This window comes from Oncorhynchus kisutch, linkage group LG8, assembly GCF_002021735.2.
Source record: "Oncorhynchus kisutch isolate 150728-3 linkage group LG8, Okis_V2, whole genome shotgun sequence".
Lineage (NCBI taxonomy): Eukaryota > Metazoa > Chordata > Actinopteri > Salmoniformes > Salmonidae > Oncorhynchus > Oncorhynchus kisutch.
Window position 1 is genome coordinate 46,370,465 of NC_034181.2, and position 23,431 is coordinate 46,393,895.

The window sequence follows — 23,431 nt, forward strand, 5'->3', positions numbered from 1 at the left end:
TAAGGGCAGACAGGCACTTATTCAGACAGTTTTTGTTAAAGCATTGACCTAGCATAACTATTGTGAATGGTCATTTTCTCCAAACTACATTTTTAACTTCATTTAATGGCTTCATTATCCTCTAATGCCAGACAAATCAGTGTAATATTTATTTGTATTGTGCTTCTATTATGGCAACTAAGCTATTAGACTTTATTCACGATCTTAACACTTATCTCTCCATGTGGGCTGCAGACATCCATCCGTATGAGAATTGGCTGACATTTTTGGGGATTATACAGCCAATTCAAGTAAGAAATTCAATACCTTCATTGCCTCCATTTGCATGAGCTTTTATCACCTCAATTGTTCTATTGGATAAACATTACATTCGCATGTCCCGTAGTTCAAGTTTCACACTATAAAACCGCTATGTAGCAACACCTGGGGAGGGGAATGCTGGTAACCTGATCCCACATCTGTTTGTCATGTCAACTCCTTGTTCCATGATTTGGGACCAGGCTAGAATGCTGGAGCCAGTGGTTTCTTCACTCTGGTTCTGTGCAGAAATGTATATGTGCATCTAACTGTGACAGTGACAGTGATATCACTGTCACAGTGATGATGAGGCAGCTAAGTCTCTCCCATTGAGGCCTTGGACGTGCTTGGTCACAGGTCTCTATGGGCTGACTGACTGACTGGAGCAGTGGTTGCGGTGTCTGAATTAGCCTGTGAGAGGAAACAGCTGAGGCCTGCGTATTGTCAGCACTAGCTAATCAGCGTGCTGCTCCCCCCAATAATCCCACCCTCCTTTATCCCTGTCCCAGGGGTCAGCCAGGCACAAAGGGCCAGACCCACAAGTGTCAAAGAGACCAGGCCAGGGGGAGCGGGGCCCGGGGGAGCGAGGACCGGGGGACACACACAAAGGGACACAAAAGTGCTAGGTCAAAGCTGAGCAGGCCGCTGACTCATCATGGAAAAGAAATGTGCGTGGAACGATTACCTGGCACTTCTATGACAGTGATGCGTCAAATATGGTTAGCATCCATACTTTGAAGAGCAAAAAATCATTTGAAATGTTCTGCTGGAGGCCAGATTTATGTGCAGCTGGGTGTAATAAAAAATACTGCCATAATCAGTTAACTTCACTCAGGCTCGAGTAGAGCCAATAGCCTTGCTTGAGAATAGTGCAATTTCCATTGCTCAGAATGATCCCGTCATTGTGCGTAATATTCTACACTCCTCTTCTTGCTTTGTAATCAATTATTACAAAACACAGCTGACGTAACGCAATGGATTGTCTACGTATTGCATTGATCGTTTTGTTACCTCACAGGTCATGTATCTCTCACCCATGTCAACCATGAAGGCATTTCAAACACAACTTCAAATAGAAAATACTAATGAATTGATCCAAACTTGCTTTGTTTCTTCTGAACTATTACAAAATAAATGTATCGATTTGTCTTTCTTCATTTTGCTCAGTACAAGACAGTTTGAATGAAATGAACAATGTGTACAGTTAGTTAGTACAATGGCTATTGGAATAGAAACACCCCTCCATTGTATTTCATCTTATGGCCATCCTTTGATATCAATGCCTGATTGGAAGAAATCATGCTCCAAGCACAATTACAACCCGGTTTGTTCTGACCAAACATGGTCAGAGACAACCAGGTGAATCTCAACCTAACATCCTATCCCCTTGATGAGGAAAGTTAGAAATGGTCCAGCATTCAGTGTGAATCAATATACTGTATCGTGCGTGGCATTGGACAGTGCCTTCAGAAAGTATTCACACCCATTGACTTTTTGTTGTGTTACAACCTGAATTTAAAATGGATTAAATTTAGATTTTTTTTGTCACACAATACCCCCATAATGTCAAAGTATAAAATATGTTTGACATTTCTACAAATTTATTCGAAATTAAAAGCTGAGATGTATTTAACCCGTTTGTTATGGCAAACCTGAATAAGTTCAGGAGTAAAAATGTACTTAACAAATCACATAAGTTGCATGGACTCATTCTGTGTGCAATAATAGTGTTTAACATGATTTTTGAATGACTCTGTACCCCACACATACAATGAGCTGTAAGGTCCCTCAGTCGAGCAGTGCATTTCAAACAGATTCAACCACAAAGACCAGCGAGGATTTCCAATGCCTCGCAATGAAGGGCTCCTTATTGGTAGATGGGTAAAAATAAAAAAATAAAAATAAAAAGCAGACATTGAATATCCCTTTGAGCATGGTGAAGTTATTAATTACACTTTGAACGGTGTATCAATACATCCAGTCACTACAAAGATACAGGCGTCCTTCCTAACTGAGTTGCCGGAGAGGAAGAAAACTGCTCAGAGATTTCAACATGAGCCCAATGGTGACTTTAAAATATTTACAGAGTTTAAAACTAACCTAAATGACAGAGTGAAAAGAAGGAAGCCTGTACAGAATACAAATATTCCAAAACATGCATCCTGTTCGCAATAAGGCACTAAAGTAAATCCGCAAAACAAATGTGGCAAAGAAATGAACTTTGTGTCCTGAATACAAAGTATTTGTTGCAAATTCAACATAACACATCACAGAGTATCACTCATATTTTCAAGCGTGGTGGTGACTACATCATATTGTGGTTATGATTGTCATCGGCAAGGACTAGGGAGTTTTTTGGGAATAGAGCTAAGCACAGGCAAAATCGTACAGGAAAACCTGTTCCAGTCTGCTTTCACTGGGAGACAAATTCACCTTCCAGCAGGACAATAGCCTAAAACACAAGGCCAAGTACACACTGGAGTACCTTACTGATACAACATTGAATGTTCCTGAGTGGCCTAGATACAGTTTTGACTTAAATCGGCTTGACAATTTAAGAAAATACTTGAAAATGACTGTCTAGCAACGATCAACGACCAACTTGACAGAGCTTTAAGAAGTTTAAAAAGAATAATGTCCAGGTGTGCAAAGCTCTTAAAAGACATACCCAGAAAGACTCACAGCTGTAATCGCTGCCAAAGTTAATTATATTGTTTTATTTCTTCTTTAATCAGGACAATAGTTTTCAGCTGTGCAAACATAATTGCAAATAGGGTTTTCTAATGATCAATTAGCCTTTTAAAATTATAAACTTGGATTAGCTAACACAGCGCGCCTTTGGAACACAGGAGTGATGGTTGCTGATAATGGGCCTCTGTAAGCCTATGTAGATATTCCATTAAAGATCAGCCGTTTCCAGCTACAATAGTCATTCACAACATTAACAATGTCTACACTGTTTTTCTGATCATTTTGATGTTATTTTAATGGACGAAAAATGTCCTTTCTTTTAAAAAACAAGGAAATATCCACTGTAAGTGACCCCAAACTTTTGAACAGTAGTGTATGTAAATGAGAGATTTCTGTATTTCCTTTTCAGTAAATGTGCAAAAAATTCGAAAAACATGTTTTCACTTTGTCATTATGTGGTGTTTATAATGTGTCAATGGGTGTGAATTTTTGGGAGATTTACTCCAATTTGAATTCAGGCTGTAACACAACAAATGTGGAATAAGTCAAGGGGTTTGAATACTTTCTGAAGGCACTGTATGTTCTTCTGTGTTTCCATGCTGCTGTAGCTGTGTTGGGTGTCAGCGGCTGTTCCTGGAGAGGGGGGTCACCGTGACTTCGCAGTCCTATTGTACCTGTCCAATTTCTGTACTCAAACCACTGTGTGTGACCTATGACCTTCACATAGGTCATGACCCCTGGAGCTCCCTGAGAGGAAAGGTCATTGAGTAACTGGAGTCAGTGTCCCTGGTGTCTGTGTGTCCAGCACCTCAGATATCAGCTTTGGCATGACCCCTGAACCCTAATACCCTGCCAGAGGAACACATCCATGTTCTCTCTAGAAGATACAGCCCACGTCAGCATTTCACATCCCTATAAGTAAACACATTGTATTAGACTAGAGTAAGGCCGGGATTCAATCCAAGGCACATTATAAAGCCACGCTTCGAATTTGACTTTTAAAGGTAATTTACACTTGCAGCATTTACAGTGAATGAGAACATCAAGAAAAATGCCATTAAAAGGCGCCTTGTCAGCTGTTCAGCTCTATAACGTGGAGATAAGTTGGGTGGATATAAACTTCTGTTTTGGGTTGGGAGGCCTACAACAAGCTCACTTTACAGTAACATACACAACTTTGACCAAGACAAGTAAAACCATGTACATGTGGATATAACCGTCATGCCTGCATTGGCATTCCTTATTTATTTTGATTGTTTATAGCTACTTCCTTGACATTTCTTTCTAGGAAACCACTACCAAGGGCTCTATTCAATCCGTAGCGCTGAACAGCGATTGAAATTTAAAGGCAATGTTCCCGCATTGGCAGAGACTGCATTCACGGTAAACGTTGCATATGTCAGCTCAATCGGAAATTGCCTTTACATTTCAATATAGCGCTGATCTTCAACATACGGATTGAATCGAGCCCCAAGTTTTGTTTCAGGCTCACACTATAAAATTGGAATAGTGGATGCAGTGTAGTGAAGTCTATGTTTTTAGGAACAACCAGCAGAGGCGCTGTTGCACTAGTTTATGGAAGCTTGGGCTGCGTGTGTAGTGACCATGCTAGTGATGTCTTGCCTTCATTCAAAATGTGGGACTGCTGTACTGATATTGAGCCATTTATCTTTATGTAGTCTATGGTTGGATGAGCCTAACTAAATTGATTTCAGATAACTTAGATCAGGTAAGTTATCCGATTTTTTTAAAACCCATATGCTGAAAGTTTAATTAGGTCTCATCAAGAAGAAATGACTGATTACAACAACAATGTACATTTTTAACAAAAGTTTATTAAACTCAAAAGAAATACTAGACAGAAGGATACAATCATTCAGGACATTCATACAATATCTATATATGATCGTGATTAAGAAACTATAAAAAGACAAAAGGAGAAATTAGACATACAAATAGTGAATGAAACTAATTCAAATTAGTAATATTGCACTTTGTTTCTAAAACATTTCAGATGCACTCTCCCATTTCTAATGTTATAATTCCTCACTTTAGTCAGGAATTTAGCTTTTAAAAACTGGACTACACTGAGGCCCAAACAATGGACTATAGAATTGACCAACCTGAAACAGATTTAAGCTTATTCATTTGTACTTTAGCTTGATACATATTCCCCAAGATAAAAATCAAAACAAACAAAAGTGATTTTATCTTAGAATTAGCGGTCTATTCCATTTGTAAGCTAATTCGTTCTCTGTGGGAAGGGAGGGTTGCTGATCCACAGCTGTTCCCTGAAGCTGAAAGGTGAGTAGAAATGGGGTTGTCTGACTGGATAACAAACCATCAATGCCCAAGTACATAAACTAGCCCAGTCATCACTAAACGCATTCAGAAAAACACACAAAGAGGCTTGTCCAGGGATCGTCAATAAAAAACTTTTTTTTTTTTTTACGATTTCTTTAAAAGGAACATTTTTTTCTTCCCTTTTTGTCCCTTTGAAAAGCATGAAAGGACTAATCACACATACAAAGAAAAGAAAATAGCTAAAAGAGTAAGGTTGTAAATTATATCGACACTTGATAATGAAGCATCATAATTATGTCAGTTCTGTGTCAAGGCCACTAAGATAAGATCACTTTAATTTGTAGTTCTCTCTGTCACTGTAAGCAATATTCTTATAGTTGCTAGCTAGATCTAAACAGAGCACACACACACACACATACAAACTTGTCAACTAATTATAACTGTAAACTTTCAAAAAACGTCTTAGAAGATGAAATAATGCATTTATGTCCAACACAAACACTGCTTGACTAAATGTCTCATCAAGAAATGATGTGGGATGCCCAACTTTTTACAGACCTTCACTGTCAATGCAATTTTAAAATGTTTTCCTTATCAAAAAAAGTGCCTCATGTTTAAGACGATGCCAAATCTCCACTATTACTGGTCTAGGTGTTGAATGAGTTTGAAAACCAATGTATTACTCATTTCAACCTACCACTACTTGTTCTGGCCAGTTTGAGCGGAGCTTTAGCAACGTCCAATTCTTCCCCAGCATTTAGCTAGGCTGGGTTTGTGTCTGCCCCATTATTTGAAGCATATCATACCATGTAGTCTTACTTAAAAATAAAAAAAATGATATATAATTCTAGCATTTCAGGCTTCACTGGTCTGGAAAATAAAACAGTTGGTGAATGAAGTCGGCAAGTGCAGCGATGGCAAAAAGGGAATGTTGTTAATTTTGGAAAGCTGCCTTGCTGCTCTGTGTGTATGTCTCTTCTCTCTTGTTATGGTAATATACTTTTTTTTTTTAAAGAAATCCTCCTTTCACTATTTCAAACAATACAATTAAAACAAAACATTTTCTTTTTCAACCGTTTGGCAAGTGAGAAGATCACCTGAGACAGTGCTTTTTTATAGGCAGGTATATAAGCCTCTGCGTTATGAGTAGAGGGGCTGCAGACACAGAGTGTGCGAATTCTGATATGTCCCACTCTTTCCGTCTCACACACACACACACACACACACAATTCTCTGCGTTTCATGCTATACTTGAGTGGCAAGCTCTAGCCTGCGGCTCCTCTACTCCAGAACAAGCACAACATAAACACGAAGCAAACAATGCTTGGCATAAAAGGCATTCTAAGTTTGGAACTAAATCAAAGGACAAAACATAGTACAGAACCAGAAAAAAGGATGCCACACTTTGAACCAAACTGAGGAGGCAATATCGAAAAAGAGCTTTTGGATGGAGAGTGTTCTGCTGCATTCAAGTCCAGTCTACAAGTCATTAAGGAAATGTAGTAAGGAAAAATAAGATCTTAAAACAGCTTAAACAAGGTCAGTGCATTGTTTTTGTCCAAATATGTTCTCTGCGTTGTTCGAAGTTGTGCGGATAAGGAGTTTATGAGTTAAGCCTGCAGTCTCTTTAGTCCAGCATTGTTACTAGGCAGAAGAAAAACAATTAGTGCTGATTTTCTTCTTCTTAAAATGGAGCCACACAACTCAAGCAAAGAATAACATGTGCAAAAATCCCAAATGAGGCAGGAGGAGGCCAGTCTTTGCTCCGTTGCCGACTGCCGCTGAGCGCTTCAGACAGTGGTGGTTATATTGTATTCTCTTCTTCCTGTTTTTCTTTTTTTTCCTGCTCAGGTCTCAACATGATAGAGCAGAACTATGTGAAAGCCATGTCCGCATGTGCAGTGGTAACAGAAAAGATGAGGTCGATTAAGAGCCATAGGCAGAGATGGCCCTGGCGTGTCATAACTCACTCCACCAAGGCTGTCTCCACTAAAGATTTTTTTTCTTCTCCCCCCTCACAGGTTAGGTGGATGTTCAACCGGCCTTTCCCCGGGCCAGGCAGGAAGGCAGACTTCCTGTGCCTTTCTCTGTGGGAGGGGGCAGGGCTTTGTTCCCCTGTGGTATTTGTTTGTTTGTTTTTTTTCTCTCCTCTCGACATCGCGGGCGGAGTGCGAACGCTGTCACCGGGGGGAAGAAAAATACAAAAACAGAGTTGACTTAGAAACGCCCAAAACGTCTCCGGGCGGGGGCTCTGTGTTTCCTTCAACGTGATGGACAAGTGTCAGGTCTCCGCTCCTCCGTCCGGCTGGCTTGATCGGGATTGGGATCAATCTAGAGGAAGAGGAGGAAACACTGCTTTAACGAAAAGACCAAGACCTCTTGGCTACCAGGCTTTAGTATGATCACTTACTGCAGTGTGTAAAAGCTGGGGGGTGTACGCTGTGCTGATGCATACCTCAGAGTAGAGCGGAGGAGGCTGGAAGCGGAACTCCTGGATGTAGGCAAAGAGTGGTCCCTCGAACTCATCCCTGGCTGAGGTCACCTCCAGGCTCCGTCTCTGCTCCTCTGTCACGATCTCTGAATAGCTTGGTGGGGCTTCAGGGCGCTCTGGCAGGGCCATGCCTAGCCAGCTCATGGTCATGCTGCACTGGCTGCTGACACTGGAGGTGCGGCTACCGAAGGGGTGCAGCGGGATAGTGCCGATGACCAGTGGCAGGTTCAGAGACAGGTTCATAGCTCCGGGGATGTCCACGTACACCTGGAGAGGGTGAGCAGCACACAGAGGGTTAGAACTGAAGGTCCACCTTCATTGAACAACAAACCTGTGTGTTCAACAGTGTTAAGACTTGGGCAAGGGGCAGTCCGATGACAGGGTAAAGAGGTCATTAGCACCTCTAAGACATGGCGTCGCCACTAATATTCTAGACTGATCCTCTTAACTGCGTATGGAGAGAACACAAGGTATGATGGGAGTGTCTTTGCCATGACTGCCTAGGTCACAGGCTTTTATGGGAACCATCGAGAGCTTTCTAGGAACCACTCAAGAAACCTATTAAAATGTGCCTAGTAAACCATGTGGATCCTAATGACGCATATTCTCATTTTACAGCACACTATACTCCATATTTATATGGATGTTAGATACAGATTTCTCTCAACCCGTTTGAATTGGTTTACAAATGTCAGAGCGAGAAAGAGATGGTCTCTTCAGGGCAGTAGCTGTACTAACCATGAGAGAATACTCCACTCGGATGATGCTGCAGTCCAAGATGGAGGGAGAGATGGGGGGGATCTTCAGCATTTTGCCATTCCACGTCTCCGTCTTGCCCGAGGACAACGACTCTCCTCGGAGGTTGGCCACCAGCTGTTTTACCTCCTTCATTTTCCCTTTGGCGTAGAAGGTCTGTGTTTGGTAAATGGCTGCCTTTGGCACGACCATGCGAGACGAGCAATTTTCTATCTCAGCGAAGATCTGAATAGACTCTCCTGCAAAGACAAGTAAGAAGGGGTTCAGTTAAATCAGTTAAAGGATCCTTTGATTGAGATGGCATCAAACATAATATGGCAGTCATCTACAGTCATTAATCTACAAGTGTGCCAAATGACTAATCAATACGAGTGACAGAGTCGGGGTGTTCCTCTTACCTGGGGTATATCCCTTCCTTTCGATTTTGGCACTTAAGGAGATTGGACCTGAGGTGCAGAACCAGCAGCATAAAGTCTTGTCTTTTGTGCCTGCCTGGGGCGACTGAAACAGAGAGCGAAAACAAGGAAACGTAAGTGTTTGGAAAATACTTTATTCTTCTACCCAATCGTCCCTAGGGGGAAAATACATGTTATTGGCCCCCTGGCAGAAACTGCACCCTTGTGCAGCTAGCATAATGACATACAGCGCCTGAGGCCTGTCATTCAAATACAGGGAGATACCAGTTTCTCTTTCCATATACCCGGAAGGCATGATTAGACAGCAAGTGGCTCTCACAGACAACCCAATACTTAAAATAATTTCCCACTCAGCAGTAATTTCACACACACATAAATCAACATCATCGCTTCATTTTAACCATGTGCTGTATGTCATCATTTTTCTACTATACCAACTGATCAGGGATCAGGAAATAATCTGTTAGGTATGGGGAAACCGTGTTTTTCACAACCAATGTCCACTGGTGTCCTCTGTGCTTTGTGTCAGTTGGTACAACAACATCAACAACATGTGGGACAAGCACATTCTGCGACCACAATAATAGGCACTGGCAGCCACTACACCAAATCAGATTACAACAGATGAAAAGTAAGGGGCCTGAGTGCTGGTACTGGCTAATTCTTTCTATATATAGGCAACAATTGCGGCTAGAAATTAGTCATACTTCTGCCTTTAAGTCACTCTCTTGGCTGCCAATGAAACTCGATCGCCGTTACCAAATGAACCATTGAACAATTCTAAAGACCCTGAAGAGATTAGGGGTAACCAAGGGAAGAGCCTATAGTCTACTACACATACAAACACTGTACAGGAGAAAGATCCTTAAGCTCACCAGCAGTAAGGGAGTGTTGATGTCGATGTGTTCGAAGACTGTGAATTCTTTCTTGGTCTTCATGGGCAGAAGCCATGGCCTGTGTAGCTCGGCCTTCACCCAGTAGCGCACACTGCCATGTTTCCCTTCGAACGAGGTAGCCAGGGGTCTGAGAGGAATAAGGGAGGGGTCATTTCAGGAGAACAAAGCCAGACACTATTTCAATCTTCAACTAAGGACAGACATACGGATATTTAATATAAGTATTTGTCCTTGAAAAAAAATATGTATTTTGATAGGTAAAGAGGAGATACTTACATCTGTGGAAGCTCAAGGCTGAATGCATACTCATGTCTTCCTGAATGGATAGTGGTGAGTCCTTCTTCTGAGTTGTCATCATCTGAAACAAGAGAGGGACAATATTCCAACACGTATGCCATACCTGGAAAATATACAGTACGATGTCACCTACGTTTGAGAACACAGACATAAAACAATACCGCCACAACAGAGGGGAACAGAGCACAATAGAACTTCATGTCATAACTATTTTCATTTTCATTTTTGGACACCAGGAAGGCACAGCTTGTAATGACAATGATGAGAAGAAGAAAAAAATGAAAATGTGAAATTATGATCTCTGTGATTAAAGATCCTTTTGACCCTTCTGGAAACACATATTTACCCATGTATAAAAAAAAAACTTGAACAAGAATAATTTGACACATTGTTTAAATCAGTATTGAAATAAAAATATTGTTTTTATAAAAGCACATAAAAGTGATATAATCTGTCCCAATCAATGATTAACTGCAAAATAGAGAATTTAATAATTATTTCTCACATTATGTATTATTCTTGTGTAATAGGCGAAGGGGGGTGGGGGGGGGGACGTTGCGTTATTGAGCATTATGTGATCTGTAAGAAAATTGTGATTTTTTTTTTCTTTACATAAACTCTACCCTGCTGTGTATTATTTTAAAGTTACGCGTTATGGAGCGGGAGCTCCGTTTCTGCCAGCTCAGCGCTCCCACCCAGCCTTAAGCAGCGGCAGAGTCGCGGTAAACAACTGCCGAACTGTCACTCAAAAGCAGACTGGAGCAGGAGAGGACCGGCCTAAACCGGAGCGAGCAGCTTCCCCAAGCCGGCTCTCTCATCACGCATTCACTGTGTGCGGCATTCAGTCCGTGGCTCAACCCAACGTGCTCACTATCAGGCACAGCCCTCTCAAGACCTGACGCGTGTACTGCACCGCGTCCCAGAGAGACTTCACCCACTCAATATTACACGTCAGAAAATATTGTAACGGATAGAATAGAGGAGCACACACAGTTATTGAAAAAGAGGACAGACAAAGAAGTAAATTATATTACTTAAACCTTTATTAAATGCCACGGATACCCTTAAAAACTGCATACATGATTGCAATAGAGACACATAATAAGAAACTTAAAACTATTCAACAATTGATATAAAAACATGAGCAACATGCAAACATTAATTCCCCATACATAGACAGATCAAATACATTATTTTCACCATCAAGAAACATTCAAATCACAGCCAGTAACAAGGAAAAGGTAACTAAGGTACAAAATAGTTGAAGGCATAAATTCCCACCCCACATTAAATTAAGCTACTTCAATTCTCGGACTGACCTTTCTATCCAATCAGCTGAACGATCAACTACCTCAGAAACAAGCTAACAAACCTGTTCTAGCGACTAGGACTACCAAATTTCAGTGATGTCTAATTCTGAAGTGAACAAAAAGTAGTAGCCTACATTTATTATCCGCAAATAGGCTAAATTGTTATGCCTTCAGATAATCATATTCCAATATCTAGTTCATAGCCAATTGCAGGCCTTGTTATGCACCATTCATTAGGCTACACACAGTAGGCGATCACTAAATCACTAGATAAAAGCATAATAGAATAGGCTAAATGGAACGAATGACATTTCTTTTCATGCGACTTTGTAACATTGTGCTGACAGGTCGGATACAAAGTTGCCGAGTTTTTTTTCTGTCATTTTCTGCAAAAGCATGAGGTCATTTGAAGACGCATGAGCACTTCAGCCAATCAACGGAGAGAAAGCTCAGTCCCTTCACCCCACACAACCAGTTTCTGAACAGGATTGAACCAGCTTCGAACAATGGTGGAAACTTAAGAATAGCTACAACGTTCAACTTTACATGATCGCTCGATAACTATTTTTTGGATCAAACTGCACACATGTAAACAGACTGCTATGCACCTTCATGTACTGCGTTTTGAGAAAATAGTGTAATTCATATAATAGTTATATAGGCTAAAATGAAGGAAGGTTAGAGAAGACTCCCATTCAGGATATGCAGCCGACAGCCAACTTGATAGGCTAAAGATACACTTTACAATTATGTAGTCTATATGCCTACATGATTATGAAGTATCGTGCTTAAATACATTCCCATATGTCAAATATAAAAATTAATTGAAGAATACTGTAGTTGACATGTCTCAAGACATAGCCTACAAAATGTGTTATAGACGGCTGTATAGCCAGTAGTAAACCAAATAAAAGGTATCGTTGTGAGCTGCTTCATAGATCGTCCCCAAATCGTTCTCTGTTATACATTAAATTGTGTTCATTGTTAGCCTATATTATAGGTTGACAACACAACAGCATTCTCTGTATGGAACCTCAAGAGCCACCATGACTAGACTACACCGAGCACATCAATAACAAAGTTATTTCTTTACAGATAAGGCTGTATATTCTTACCTCTTTCATGTCCAATTAGGATGTCTCTATGGTTTAGATATTCTACTTCTTCAGTGTAATTTTGCGTATAGGCAGTGTTGGAGCCAGCATTTCGCGATTCAGTCCAACGAACTTTCGCAAATCCTTTTGCATGAATTTTAAGAGATTTCACACGGATTTCTCCAGTGACTTCGATGATCACCCTCCCTGAGACCGAGTCCCCACTTGCGAAAACGGGGACATTACTGTCATTGAGACAGTCGTAGCTGACTGTGAAGCTCTTCACCTTTCCTAGCACCATGGTGTAAAAAAAACACAGGTAGCCTACCGAAAAATGAAAAAAAATATGTATTTGAAACGCCGATCAATATCTTTGCCCTGCAAAAGCAGTGGGCATGATCAGGGCTTTCTTTGACAAAAGTTCATTTAGATGTAAAGGCTTAATAACAGCAGTGGATGCTGTTATCGTCCGCCCGTCTGCGCGTTGGTCTCTGGTCAAAGACAAGGAACTTTCGTCGCTCAGCTCACTTTAAGCGATGATTTTGTGGAAAAACAACCTATAGAGCATGCGCAGAACTTTATCAGCCCCCTCCTTCCGCCTTATGGAACAAGGTAGAGAGTGGCAGTCAGCCAAATAACAAGTTTGGTTAAACAGCTGATGGTATTACAAAAGCAGGCGTGCATCCACCGTAAACAATTAGAGTTTAGTGTTCACCCTACAAAACAATAGTCAAAGTCAAATAAGTTTAAAAAAAACTGTCACTACAGGCCTATATTATGTTGGTAGGCATACAGTGTAGCCTACATTTTACAGGAGATTTCCACAGGGGATTATGCATCACATAGCCACACTGACTTCGCCCAGACAGCATGCTAGGTATCAACAGCGAACCCACTCGTACTTAAAAAATATTTTACTTAAATCGTTTTTTGGGGGGTATCTGTACTTCACTATCTTTTTTTTACAACGTTTACTTTTACTCCACTACATTCTTAAAGAAAATAATGTACATTTGACTCAGTACATTTTATCTGACGGCCAAAAGTACTTGATACATGTTGAATGCTTAGCAGGGCAGTAAAATGGTCCATTTCCTGCACTCGTCCAGAGATGATCCCTGGTCATCTCTACTGCCTCTGATCTGGCGGACTCACTAAACACAAATGCTCAGTTTGTAAATTATGTCTGAGTGTTGGAGCATGCCTCTGGCTACCCGTAAAGGAAAAAAAGTGCAGTCTAGTTTGCTCAATATAAGGAATTTGAAATTATTTATACTTTTACTTTTGATACTTAAGTATTTTTTGCAAGTACACTTACTTGTGATACTCAAGCATATTCGAAACTAAATTGTTTTAGACTTACTCAAGTAGTATTTTACTGGATTTACTGTTACTGGAGTCATTTTCTTTACTTTTACTCAATTTGGCAATTGGGTACTTTTTCCACCGTTGGAAGCTATAGTGGGCTTCGATTGGTCAATAACGCCGCGATATCGCAGTGCTTTTGGATAAATTCGGTTTCCACAACTTTGGTCCCTCCCTGTTCACGCTCCCTCGCCTATGATATAGCATTGCCGAATGAACCCGGGCCACCTCGCTTCCCTCTAATGAAAATGAATATCTTCTGAAATGTAATCGCCTCTCGTCGTCTCCTGTGAAAATCCACTGTTAACTTTACGCTATTATGTATTTATGGCTATAGTAGGGCCTACACACCTGTGCACAACTAAGAATAGGCCTAAACCCATTGCTGGTGGACATATAATCCTGATTCAAATCTAAATAATACACAAAGGCTGTGTTTACACAGGTTGCCCAATTCTGATAATTTTTTCCCACTAATTGGTATTTTAACATCATATCTTGTTCACAGCTGATCTGATTGGTCAAAATAACAATTAGTGAAAAAAATATCAGAATTGGGCTGCCTGTGTAAATACAGCCATAGATGCTTGGTTTGAGTCAAACAATTGTGATCTGGCATCGCAGACTTTGAGGCTTGGGTCGCCATCTCGTGGCTATCTTGGATATTGTTGTCAATGGGTGCAAGTGAGCATGACACCTGTTGCATTTAGACTTCACATCAATTTCAAGGAGAGATAGAAGTGGCACAAGGCATATTTTTTAAATCCCTAATTAATAAATAAGATCATGGATCATTTAAGTAAAATGCCAACTGATGGAGGCGGCAAACATTATACTTCCACAAAGCAATGTAAGATTAGACTTCTTGTAAATACTTCAATCCCGATACAACATATGATCAGTGGTGTAGTGGGAGCTATTTGCTGGTATACGCCATAAAACCACTTTTTCTTTAGTGGGCATTATGTAGGCTATACTCACTTCTTAATCCTCACTGATGTGTATCAAAGTAGTATAGTGGAGGTATACGCCGTATCATTTTACTATCTGTACTAAATGCATGTAAAAATATATATATATATATATACACTTGAGCCTTTTTTGCTGCAGCTCTCTGCCCCCCTGATTGCTGAATCATTAACCCATATTTTCTTACCTGATTATCTCTGGTACTATCCCCAAGGTTTGGAAGGCGGTCCATGTACTCCCCCTTCACAGGGGTGGTGACTCTTGGGACCTTAATAATCAGCTGTCCGTGCTTCTACACCTGCATTGCTTGCTGTTTGGGGTTTTAGGCTGGGTTTCTGTACAGCACTTTGATATATCAGCTGAAGGGCTATATAAATACATCTGATTTGAATAATAAATCGGCCTTCTTGCCTAGCTAAAATATTAGAATCCTTGATTAATTCTCAGCTAAGATCTTATCTTTGAAATGTATTCTAAATGTACATCCGTCGAGGTTTAGACCAGGTCATAGCACTATCTCTGCTGCATCCCTAGTTAACTGTATGGATAAGAGGCAACATTGTGCTGCCCTCTTCAATGACCTGTCAAAATGCTTTCAATACTGTTGATCACTCACTGCTAATTCAGAGGCTTTCCTCAATTGGCCTAGACCTGGCTGCATGTAACTGGTTTAGATAGAACTCAATGTATATCTACTGATGGTGTTAAAATCAGGTTTCCTGGATGTTACTAAAGGTGTCTCGCAGGGGTCGATTCTGGGTCCTGTACTTTTTACATTAACAATATCGACTTGTCTGTAAAAAAAAATGTAACCTACACTTGTATGCTGATGATACTGTTGTGTATGCTATGGCCTTCCACGGTTGACCAGGCTCTATCTGAACTACACTCTGCCTTCATTGTATTACAGAAAAACTTTACTGACCTGAAATTAGTACTGAATGCAGGTGAAACAAAGTATATGTTGTTTTCTAGAGCGCATAAAAATAAATCTGATGATGTAAGCATATGTACTTTGGATTGTGTCCATATTGATCGTGTCCCTGCTTACAAATATTTGGGCATCTGGATAGATGGAAATCTGAGAATAAAATAGGCTTCTTCTATGGAAATAGTCCCTGCCTCTCGCTTAATGGTAGAAAGCAGATTATTCAGTCAACGTAACTTTCGGGTCCTAGACTATGGCGACATCAAACCAAAAATCAAAATCAAATCAAATTTTATTTGTCACATACACATGGGTAGCAGATGTTAATGCGAGTGTAGCGAAATGCTTGTGCTTCTAGTTCCGACAATGCAGTAATAACCAACGAGTAATCTAACCTAACAATTTCACAACTAACTTATACACACAAGTGTAAAGGAATGAAGAATATGTACATAAAAATATATGAATGAGTGATGGTAGAGAACGGCATAGGCAAGATGCAGTAGATGGTATCGAGTACAGTATATACATATGACATGAGTAATGTAGGTGTATGTAAACATTATATGAAGTGGCATTAAATGAAGTGGCATCATCTATATGAATGAAGCTGGCACTTCATTAAAGCCATTAGATGTAGTTTATCATAGCGCACTGCGCTTTATTACGGTGACAGTTTTAGTACTCATCACTGAATTCTCTACCAGAAAGTTGGTTGGCCCTCTTTGATATCATGTAAACTCGGGAAAAAAAGAAATGTCCGTTTTTCAGGACCCTGTCTTTCAAAGATAATTCGTAAAAATCAAAATAACTTCACAGATCTTTATTGTAAAGGGTTTAAACACTGTTTCCCATGCTTGTTCAATGAACCATAAACAATTAATGAACATGCACCTGTGGAACGGTCGTTAAGACACTAACAGCTTACAGACGGTAGGCAATTTAGTTCACAGTTATGAAACCTTAGGACACTAAAGAGGCCTTTCTACTGACTCTGAAAAACACCAAAAGAAAGATGCCCAGGGTCCTTGCTCATCTGCGTGAACATGCCTTTGGCATGCTGCAAGGAGGCATGAGGACTGCAGATGTGGCCAGGGCAATAAATTGCAATGTTCGTACTGTGAGACGCCTAAGACAACACTACAGGGAGACAGAGCAGACAGCCGATCGTCCTCGCAGCGGCAGACCACGTGTAACAACACTTGCACAGGATCGGTACATCCGAACATCACACCTGCAGGACAAGTACAGGATGACAACAACAACGGCCCGTGTTACACCAGGAACGTACAATCCCTCCATCAGTGCTCAGTCTGTCCGCAATAGGTTGAGAGAGGCTGGACTGAGGGCTTGTAGGCCTGTTGTAAGGAAGGTCCCTCACTAGACATCACTGGCAACAACGTCACCTATGGGCACAAACCCACCATCGCTGGACCAGACAGGACTGGCAAAAAGTGCTTTTCTTTGACGAGCCGCGGTTTTGTCTCACCAGGGGTGATGGTCGGATTCACGCTTATCGTCGAAGGAATGAGCGTTACACCGAGGGCTGTACCCTGGAGCGGGATTGATTTGGAGGTGGAGGGTCTGGGGCGGTGTGTCACAGCATCATCGGACTGAGCTTGTTGTCATTGTAGGCAATCTCAACGCTGTGCCTTACAGGGAAGACATCCTCCTCCCTCCCTTCCTGCAGTCTCATCCTGACATGACCCTCCAGCATGACAATGTCACCAGCCATACTGCTCGTTCTGTGCGTGACTTACTGCAAGACAGCAATGTCAGTGTTCTGCCATGGCCAGCGAAGAGCCTGGATCTCAATCCCATTAAGCACGTTTGAGACCTGTTGGATCGGAGGGTGAGTGCTAGGGCCATTGCCCCCAGAAATGTCCGGGAACTTGCAGGTGCCTTGGTGGAAGAGTGGGGTAACATCTCACAGCAAGAACTGGCAAACCTGGTGCAGTCCATGAGGACCTGCACTGCAGTACTTAATGCAGCTGGTGGCCACACCAGTTACGGACTGTTACTTTTGATTTTGAACACCCCCCCCTTTGTTCAGGGACACATTATTCCATTTCTGTTAGTCACATGTCTGTGGAACTTGTTCAGTTTATGTCTCAGTTGTTGAATCTTATGTTCATCCAAATATTTACACATGTTAAGTTTGCTGAAAATAAACACAGTTGACACAGAGGACGTTTCTTTTTTTGCTGAGTTTAGGTTGATACCTTGCTATGTTTTCATTTATAAAGTACTTTTACAAAAAGTCCCATTTGTACCTAACATCATAACTAAACTTTAGACATACGAGTTACCACACCCGGACTCATGGCTGGCTATTTCTGGAAATTGCTTTGGTCTCTACTGAGTTAGGTAAATTAACTTTTAGTTTTCTTGCACCTTATTTTTTTAATTTTTTAATTTGACCTTTATTTAACCAGGCAAGTCAGTTAAGAACACATTCTTATTTTCAATGACGGCCTGGGAACAGTGGGTTAACTGCCTGTTCAGGGGTAGAACGACAGATTTGTACCTTGTCAGCTCGGGGGTTTGAACTCACAACCTTCTGGGTTACTAGTCCAACGCTCTAACCACTAGGCTACCCTGCCGCCCCATTTGTGGAACAATCTTCAAAATGTTCTTAAACAAAATGTTCTGGTGCCTCTAAGGCAATTCAGAAAGTTGATTGAGCACTTTCTTACTGATGAATGTGATTCTTTTTTATTGTGTTTTTCTTTCTTCATGCATTTATATTTTGCTGTGTGTATTTTCTGTAATTTATGTAATCTAGGGTTCATCTGTAAAATAGACTTTGGTCTCAGTATGACTTCCTGATAAAATAAATGTAAAATAAATAAAATAAATAGTGTAGTACAATAGAGAAATCATGCACAAAGCCTACACAATCGCAAAGTACGTGAAATATATTAACATGCGCACTGCACACATACACTATATATACACAAAAGGAAACCCTTTCATATTAGTGGATTCGGCTATTTCAGTCACACCCGTTGCTGACAGGTGTATAAAATCGAGCACATAGCCATGTTATCTCCATAGACAAACATTGTCAGTAGAATGGCCTTACTGAAGAGCTCAGTCAATTTCAACGTGGCACCGTTACATAATGCCACCTTTCCAACAAGTCAGTTCGTCAAATTTCTGCCCCGCCAGAGCCGCCCGGTCAACTGTAAATGCTGTCATTGTGAAGTGGAAAGTCGAGGAGCAACAATGGCTGAGCCGCAAAGTGGTAAGCCACACAAGCCCACAGAACAGGACACCTGAGTGCTGAAGCACGAAGTGCGTAAAAATAGCCTGTCCTTGGTTACAACACTCACTACAGAGTTCCAAACAGGCTCTTCAGCACAAGAACTGTTCATCGGGAGTGTCATAAAATGGGTTTCCATGGCCGAGCAGCCGTACACAAGCCTAAGATCACCATGCGCAATCCTAAGCGTCGGCTGGAGTGGTGTAAAGCTTGCCGTCATTGGTCTCTGGAGCAGTGGAAACGCGTTCGCTGGAGTGATGAACCACGCTTCACCATCTGGGCTTGGCGGATGCCAGGAGAACGCTACCTGCCCCAATGCATAGTCCAAACTGTAAATTTTGGTGGAGGAGGAATAATGGTCTGGGCTGTTTTTCACGGTTTGGGCTAGGCCCCTTAGTTCCAGTGAAGGAAAATCTCAACACTACAGCATACAATGACATTCTAGACGATTCTGTGCTTCCAACTTTGTGACAACAGTTTGGGGAAGGCACTTTCCTGTTTTAGCATGACAATACCCCTGTGCACAAAGCAATTCCATACAGAAATGGTTTGTCGAAATCAGTGTGGAAGAACTTGACTGGCATGCACAGAGCCCTGACCTCAACCCCATTGAACACCTTTGGGATGAATTGGTACGCCGACTGCGAGCCAGGCCTAATCACCCAAGATCAGTGACCGACCTCACTAATGCTCGTGGCTGAATGGAAGCAAGTCCCTGCAGCAATGTTCCAACATTTGGTGGAAAGATTTCACAGAATAGTGGAGGCTGTTATAGCGGCAAAGGGGGGACCAACTCCATATTAATGCCCATGATTTTGGAATGAAATGTTCAACAAGCAGGTGTCCACATTTTAGAACACACACTCATTCAAGGGTTTTTCTTTATTTTTTAAAATTATTTTCTACATTGTAGAATAATAGTGAAGACATCAAAACTGTGAAATAACACATATGGAATCATGTAGTAACCAAAAAAGTGTTAAACAAATCAAAATATATCTTCAAATAGCCACCCTGTGCCTTGATGACAGCTTTGCACACTCTTGGCATTCTCTTACCCAGCTTCACCTGGAATGCTTTTCCAACAGTCTTGAAGGAGTTCCCACATATGATGAGCACTTGTTGGCTGCTTTTCCTTCACTCTGCAGTCCAACTCATCCCAAACCATCTCAATTTGGTTGAGGTCAGGGAATTGTGGAGGCCAGGTCATCTGATGCAGCACATCATCACTCTCCTTCTTGGTCAAATAGCCCTTACACTGCCTGGAGGTGTGTTTGGTCATTGTCTTGTTGAAAAACAAATGATAGTCCCACTAAGCCCAAACCATAGGGGATGGCATTATCGCTGCAGAATACTGTGGTAGCCATGCTGATTAAGTGTGCCTTGAATTCTAAATAAATCACAGACGGTGTCACCAGCAAAGCACCCCCACACCATAACACCTCTTTCCTCCATGCTTTATCGTGGGAAATACACGTGGAGATAATCTGTTCACCCACACCGCGTCACAAAGACACGGCAGTTGGAACCAAAAATCTCAAATTTTGACTCCAGACCAAAGGACAAATTTCCACCGGTCTAATGTCCATTGTTTGTGTTTCTTGGTTCAAACAAGTCTCTTCTTATTATGTGTGTCTTTTAGTAGTGGTTTCTTTGCATCAATTCAACCATGAAGGAGTGATTCACACAGTCTCCTCTGAACATTTGATGTTGAGATGTCTGTTACTTGAACTCTGTGAAGCATTTATTTGGGCTGCAATTTCTGAGGCTGGTAACTCTAATGAACTTATCCTCTGCAGCAGAGGTAACTCTGGGGTTTCCATTCCTGTGGCGGTCCTCATGAGAGCCAGTTTCATCATAGCACTTGATTTTTGCGATTGCACTTGAAGAAACTTTCAAAGTAATTGAAATGTTCCGTATTGACTGACTTCATGTCTTAAAGTAATGATGGACTGTTGTTTCTCTTTGCTTATTTGAGCTGTTCTTGCCATTATATGGACATGGTCTTTTACCAAATAGGGCTATTTCTGTATACCTTGTCACACACAACTGATTGGCTCAAACGCATTAAGGAAGTAAATTCCACAAATTAACTTTTAAGAAGGCACACCTATTAATTGAAATATATTCCAGGTGACTACCTCATGAAGCTGGTTGAGAGAATGCCAAGAGTGTGCAAAGCTGTCATCAAGGCAAAGGGTGGCTATTTGAAGAATCTCAAATAAAAAATATATTTTGATTTGTATTAACACTTTTTTGGTTGCTACATGATTCCATGTGTAATTTCACAGTTTTGATGTCTTCACTATTATTCTACAATGTAGAAAACAGTAAAACATTTAATAAAACCCTTGAATGTGTAGGTGTTCTAAAACTTTTGACCCATTGTGTACTTTTGGTCATGCAGTGTAGCTAGTTTCAGCAGAATATCAGGCAGCAAGAGTGTGCAGCTCTCAACTGGTTGTCGCATGGGAGGAGCTCATATAATTGAATGACATCCGTAGGAAAGAGATTTCAACTCATGATATCTACCAGTAAATTCCAACTAAGACAACAATGGGTATGCAAACCAGGTATTGAAAACGTTTGGTCTGAAGTCTTGGTTAAATCTTTTCAATGCGCAGTTCAGTCATCATGCTCTTTTTTAATGAAAATGTCCAAATAGAGCTTTCCAAAAAAAACTGCCCAAATTAAATGTTGACTGCAAAGTAGTCCTACCTGTCAGAATGATATCATGATGATTTGAAGCCTAACAATTGAAGGGCATTTGTTTTGCAAATTCTGCCATCACATGTAGCCTACATTGTACAGTAGGGTGAATTCAGAAAGAGTGGGATATCATATAAACTGACACAGCTTAATCCTAATGCGTTTATTTATTGTTCTGACAAGAGAACATCTAAACGATTGTTACTAAGCCTTGCAGAGAAACCACATGATCAAAATCACATCCCTTCATTGGTGTGACATCAGAGGGGGGCAGAGCAAGCTTCAAATAGGAAGTTCACCCTGTGAAGAACACTGCGAGATTATAGCTTTTTTCTGTTTTGATGATAAGGTTATAAAACTGTCAAATAATGCACTGTGCCAAATTGTGATGTAAATGTGCATACTATGTACTGGTGCATTAAAATACATAACAAAGTTGACCATTTTCATTTGTTTCCACTTTACCGACTATAGCTAGCTAAAGTAGGACAGCATGGAGTAGCTAAAGTGGGACAGTCTTATAGGCTTTTCCAATGGAGGAAAGAGATCCAGTTTACATTAGGGACACCCTCCAATGGAGAAAATAGATCCATTGGGCTCTGGTTCTTGTAGTACTATATCCTGTATTTTTTGGTATTGTAGTACTGTTATTAGTTCTGTTATTTGAGTGAATTCAGAAAAAGTGGGACACTTATTGCATTTCTGTCTTCTGTAACCGTTTCCTAAATCACACAAAGTTGAATTGTCATTGGAACTATAATAATGGTGTCCCAGTTTATCTAACCTGCTGTCCCAGTCTACAAAATGCAAACTGAAATTATGGTTTTGAGTCCTGTGAATATGATTAGAAATATATATATATTTTGTGTTTGATTATGAAACATCTTGAGGATTTCAGAAATTTGTGTTGGGCTAATATGTTGGACAGATGTTGAAAGAGATCACAGAAGAGGGAAATGCAATAATTACCCTACTTATTCCGAATTCACCCTACAGAAGTAATGCTAGCTAAATGGTCTCTTGCTAGGTGTGCAATTGAATTAAAGGCCAACTACACACTGTTACATGGTTTAAATATTGTTGTGTACTTAGAACATCATTTTTTTTGTCTTTCTATCAAATAAAAGGTTTGGTTTTCAGAGTGAAAACCTGAAAAAAATATGGGAAAAGTCATAAAAAAATGTATGGGAAAACAGGGCGCCGTAGGGGAGATTGGTGCACAAAGTAACAATTTTAGAAAAAATTGACGAGATGGAGGTAGATTGAAAATATTTTTATACAAACATTTTATTTATAACATTTTATTTTTATTTTCAATAAAAATATAGAAAATATTTTTATACAAACATGCACATCTTAGCCACCATTACACACTGTAACAATGTTTCTAGGACATACCAGTCGTTTACAATTCAACCGAAAGTGACAGACGTAAAATGGACTCCCCTAAACTCACCACTACACCACTGATGATCATGATTCATGATACAATGTTGCAAATCAAATCTTATTGGTCACATACACATGGTTAGCAGATGTTAATGCAAGTGTTTTGCGAAATGTTCCGACAGTGCAATAATATCTAACAATTCCTCAACAACTACCTAATACACACAAATCTAAAGGGATGGAATAAGAATATG

The 23,431-nt window shown here is 40.6% G+C and overlaps 1 protein-coding gene across 1 annotated transcript; it reads right to left on the reverse strand.

Annotated features, from left to right (window-relative positions):
• Positions 1-4,803: 4,803 nt before the first annotated feature.
• On the reverse strand, positions 4,804-13,071 carry arrdc3a (arrestin domain containing 3a). Its single transcript, XM_020489449.2, has 7 exons — positions 12,574-13,071; positions 10,128-10,209; positions 9,831-9,978; positions 8,938-9,040; positions 8,522-8,778; positions 7,748-8,050; positions 4,804-7,623 (listed from the first exon to the last, which is right to left on the reverse strand). The coding sequence occupies exons 1-7, from the start codon at positions 12,851-12,853 to the stop codon at positions 7,555-7,557; spliced, it is 1,242 nt and encodes a 413-aa protein (XP_020345038.1). The 5' UTR covers positions 12,854-13,071; the 3' UTR covers positions 4,804-7,554.
• Between the last annotated feature and the right edge of the window lie 10,360 nt (positions 13,072-23,431).

What these genes read in the sequence shown, in the direction of transcription:
- arrdc3a (XM_020489449.2), bottom strand. Translation starts at nt 12,853, where the DNA reads ATGGTGCTAGGAAAGGTGAAGAGCTTCACAGTCAGCTACGACTGTCTC. An exon ending in CCTAATTGGACATGAAAGAG is followed by an intron (nt 10,210 to 12,573) that starts GTAAGAATATAC and finishes CTCTTGTTTCAG; the next exon opens with ATGATGACAACTCAGAAGAA. An exon ending in TCAACACTCCCTTACTGCTG is followed by an intron (nt 9,041 to 9,830) that starts GTGAGCTTAAGG and finishes TCTCTGTTTCAG; the next exon opens with TCGCCCCAGGCAGGCACAAA.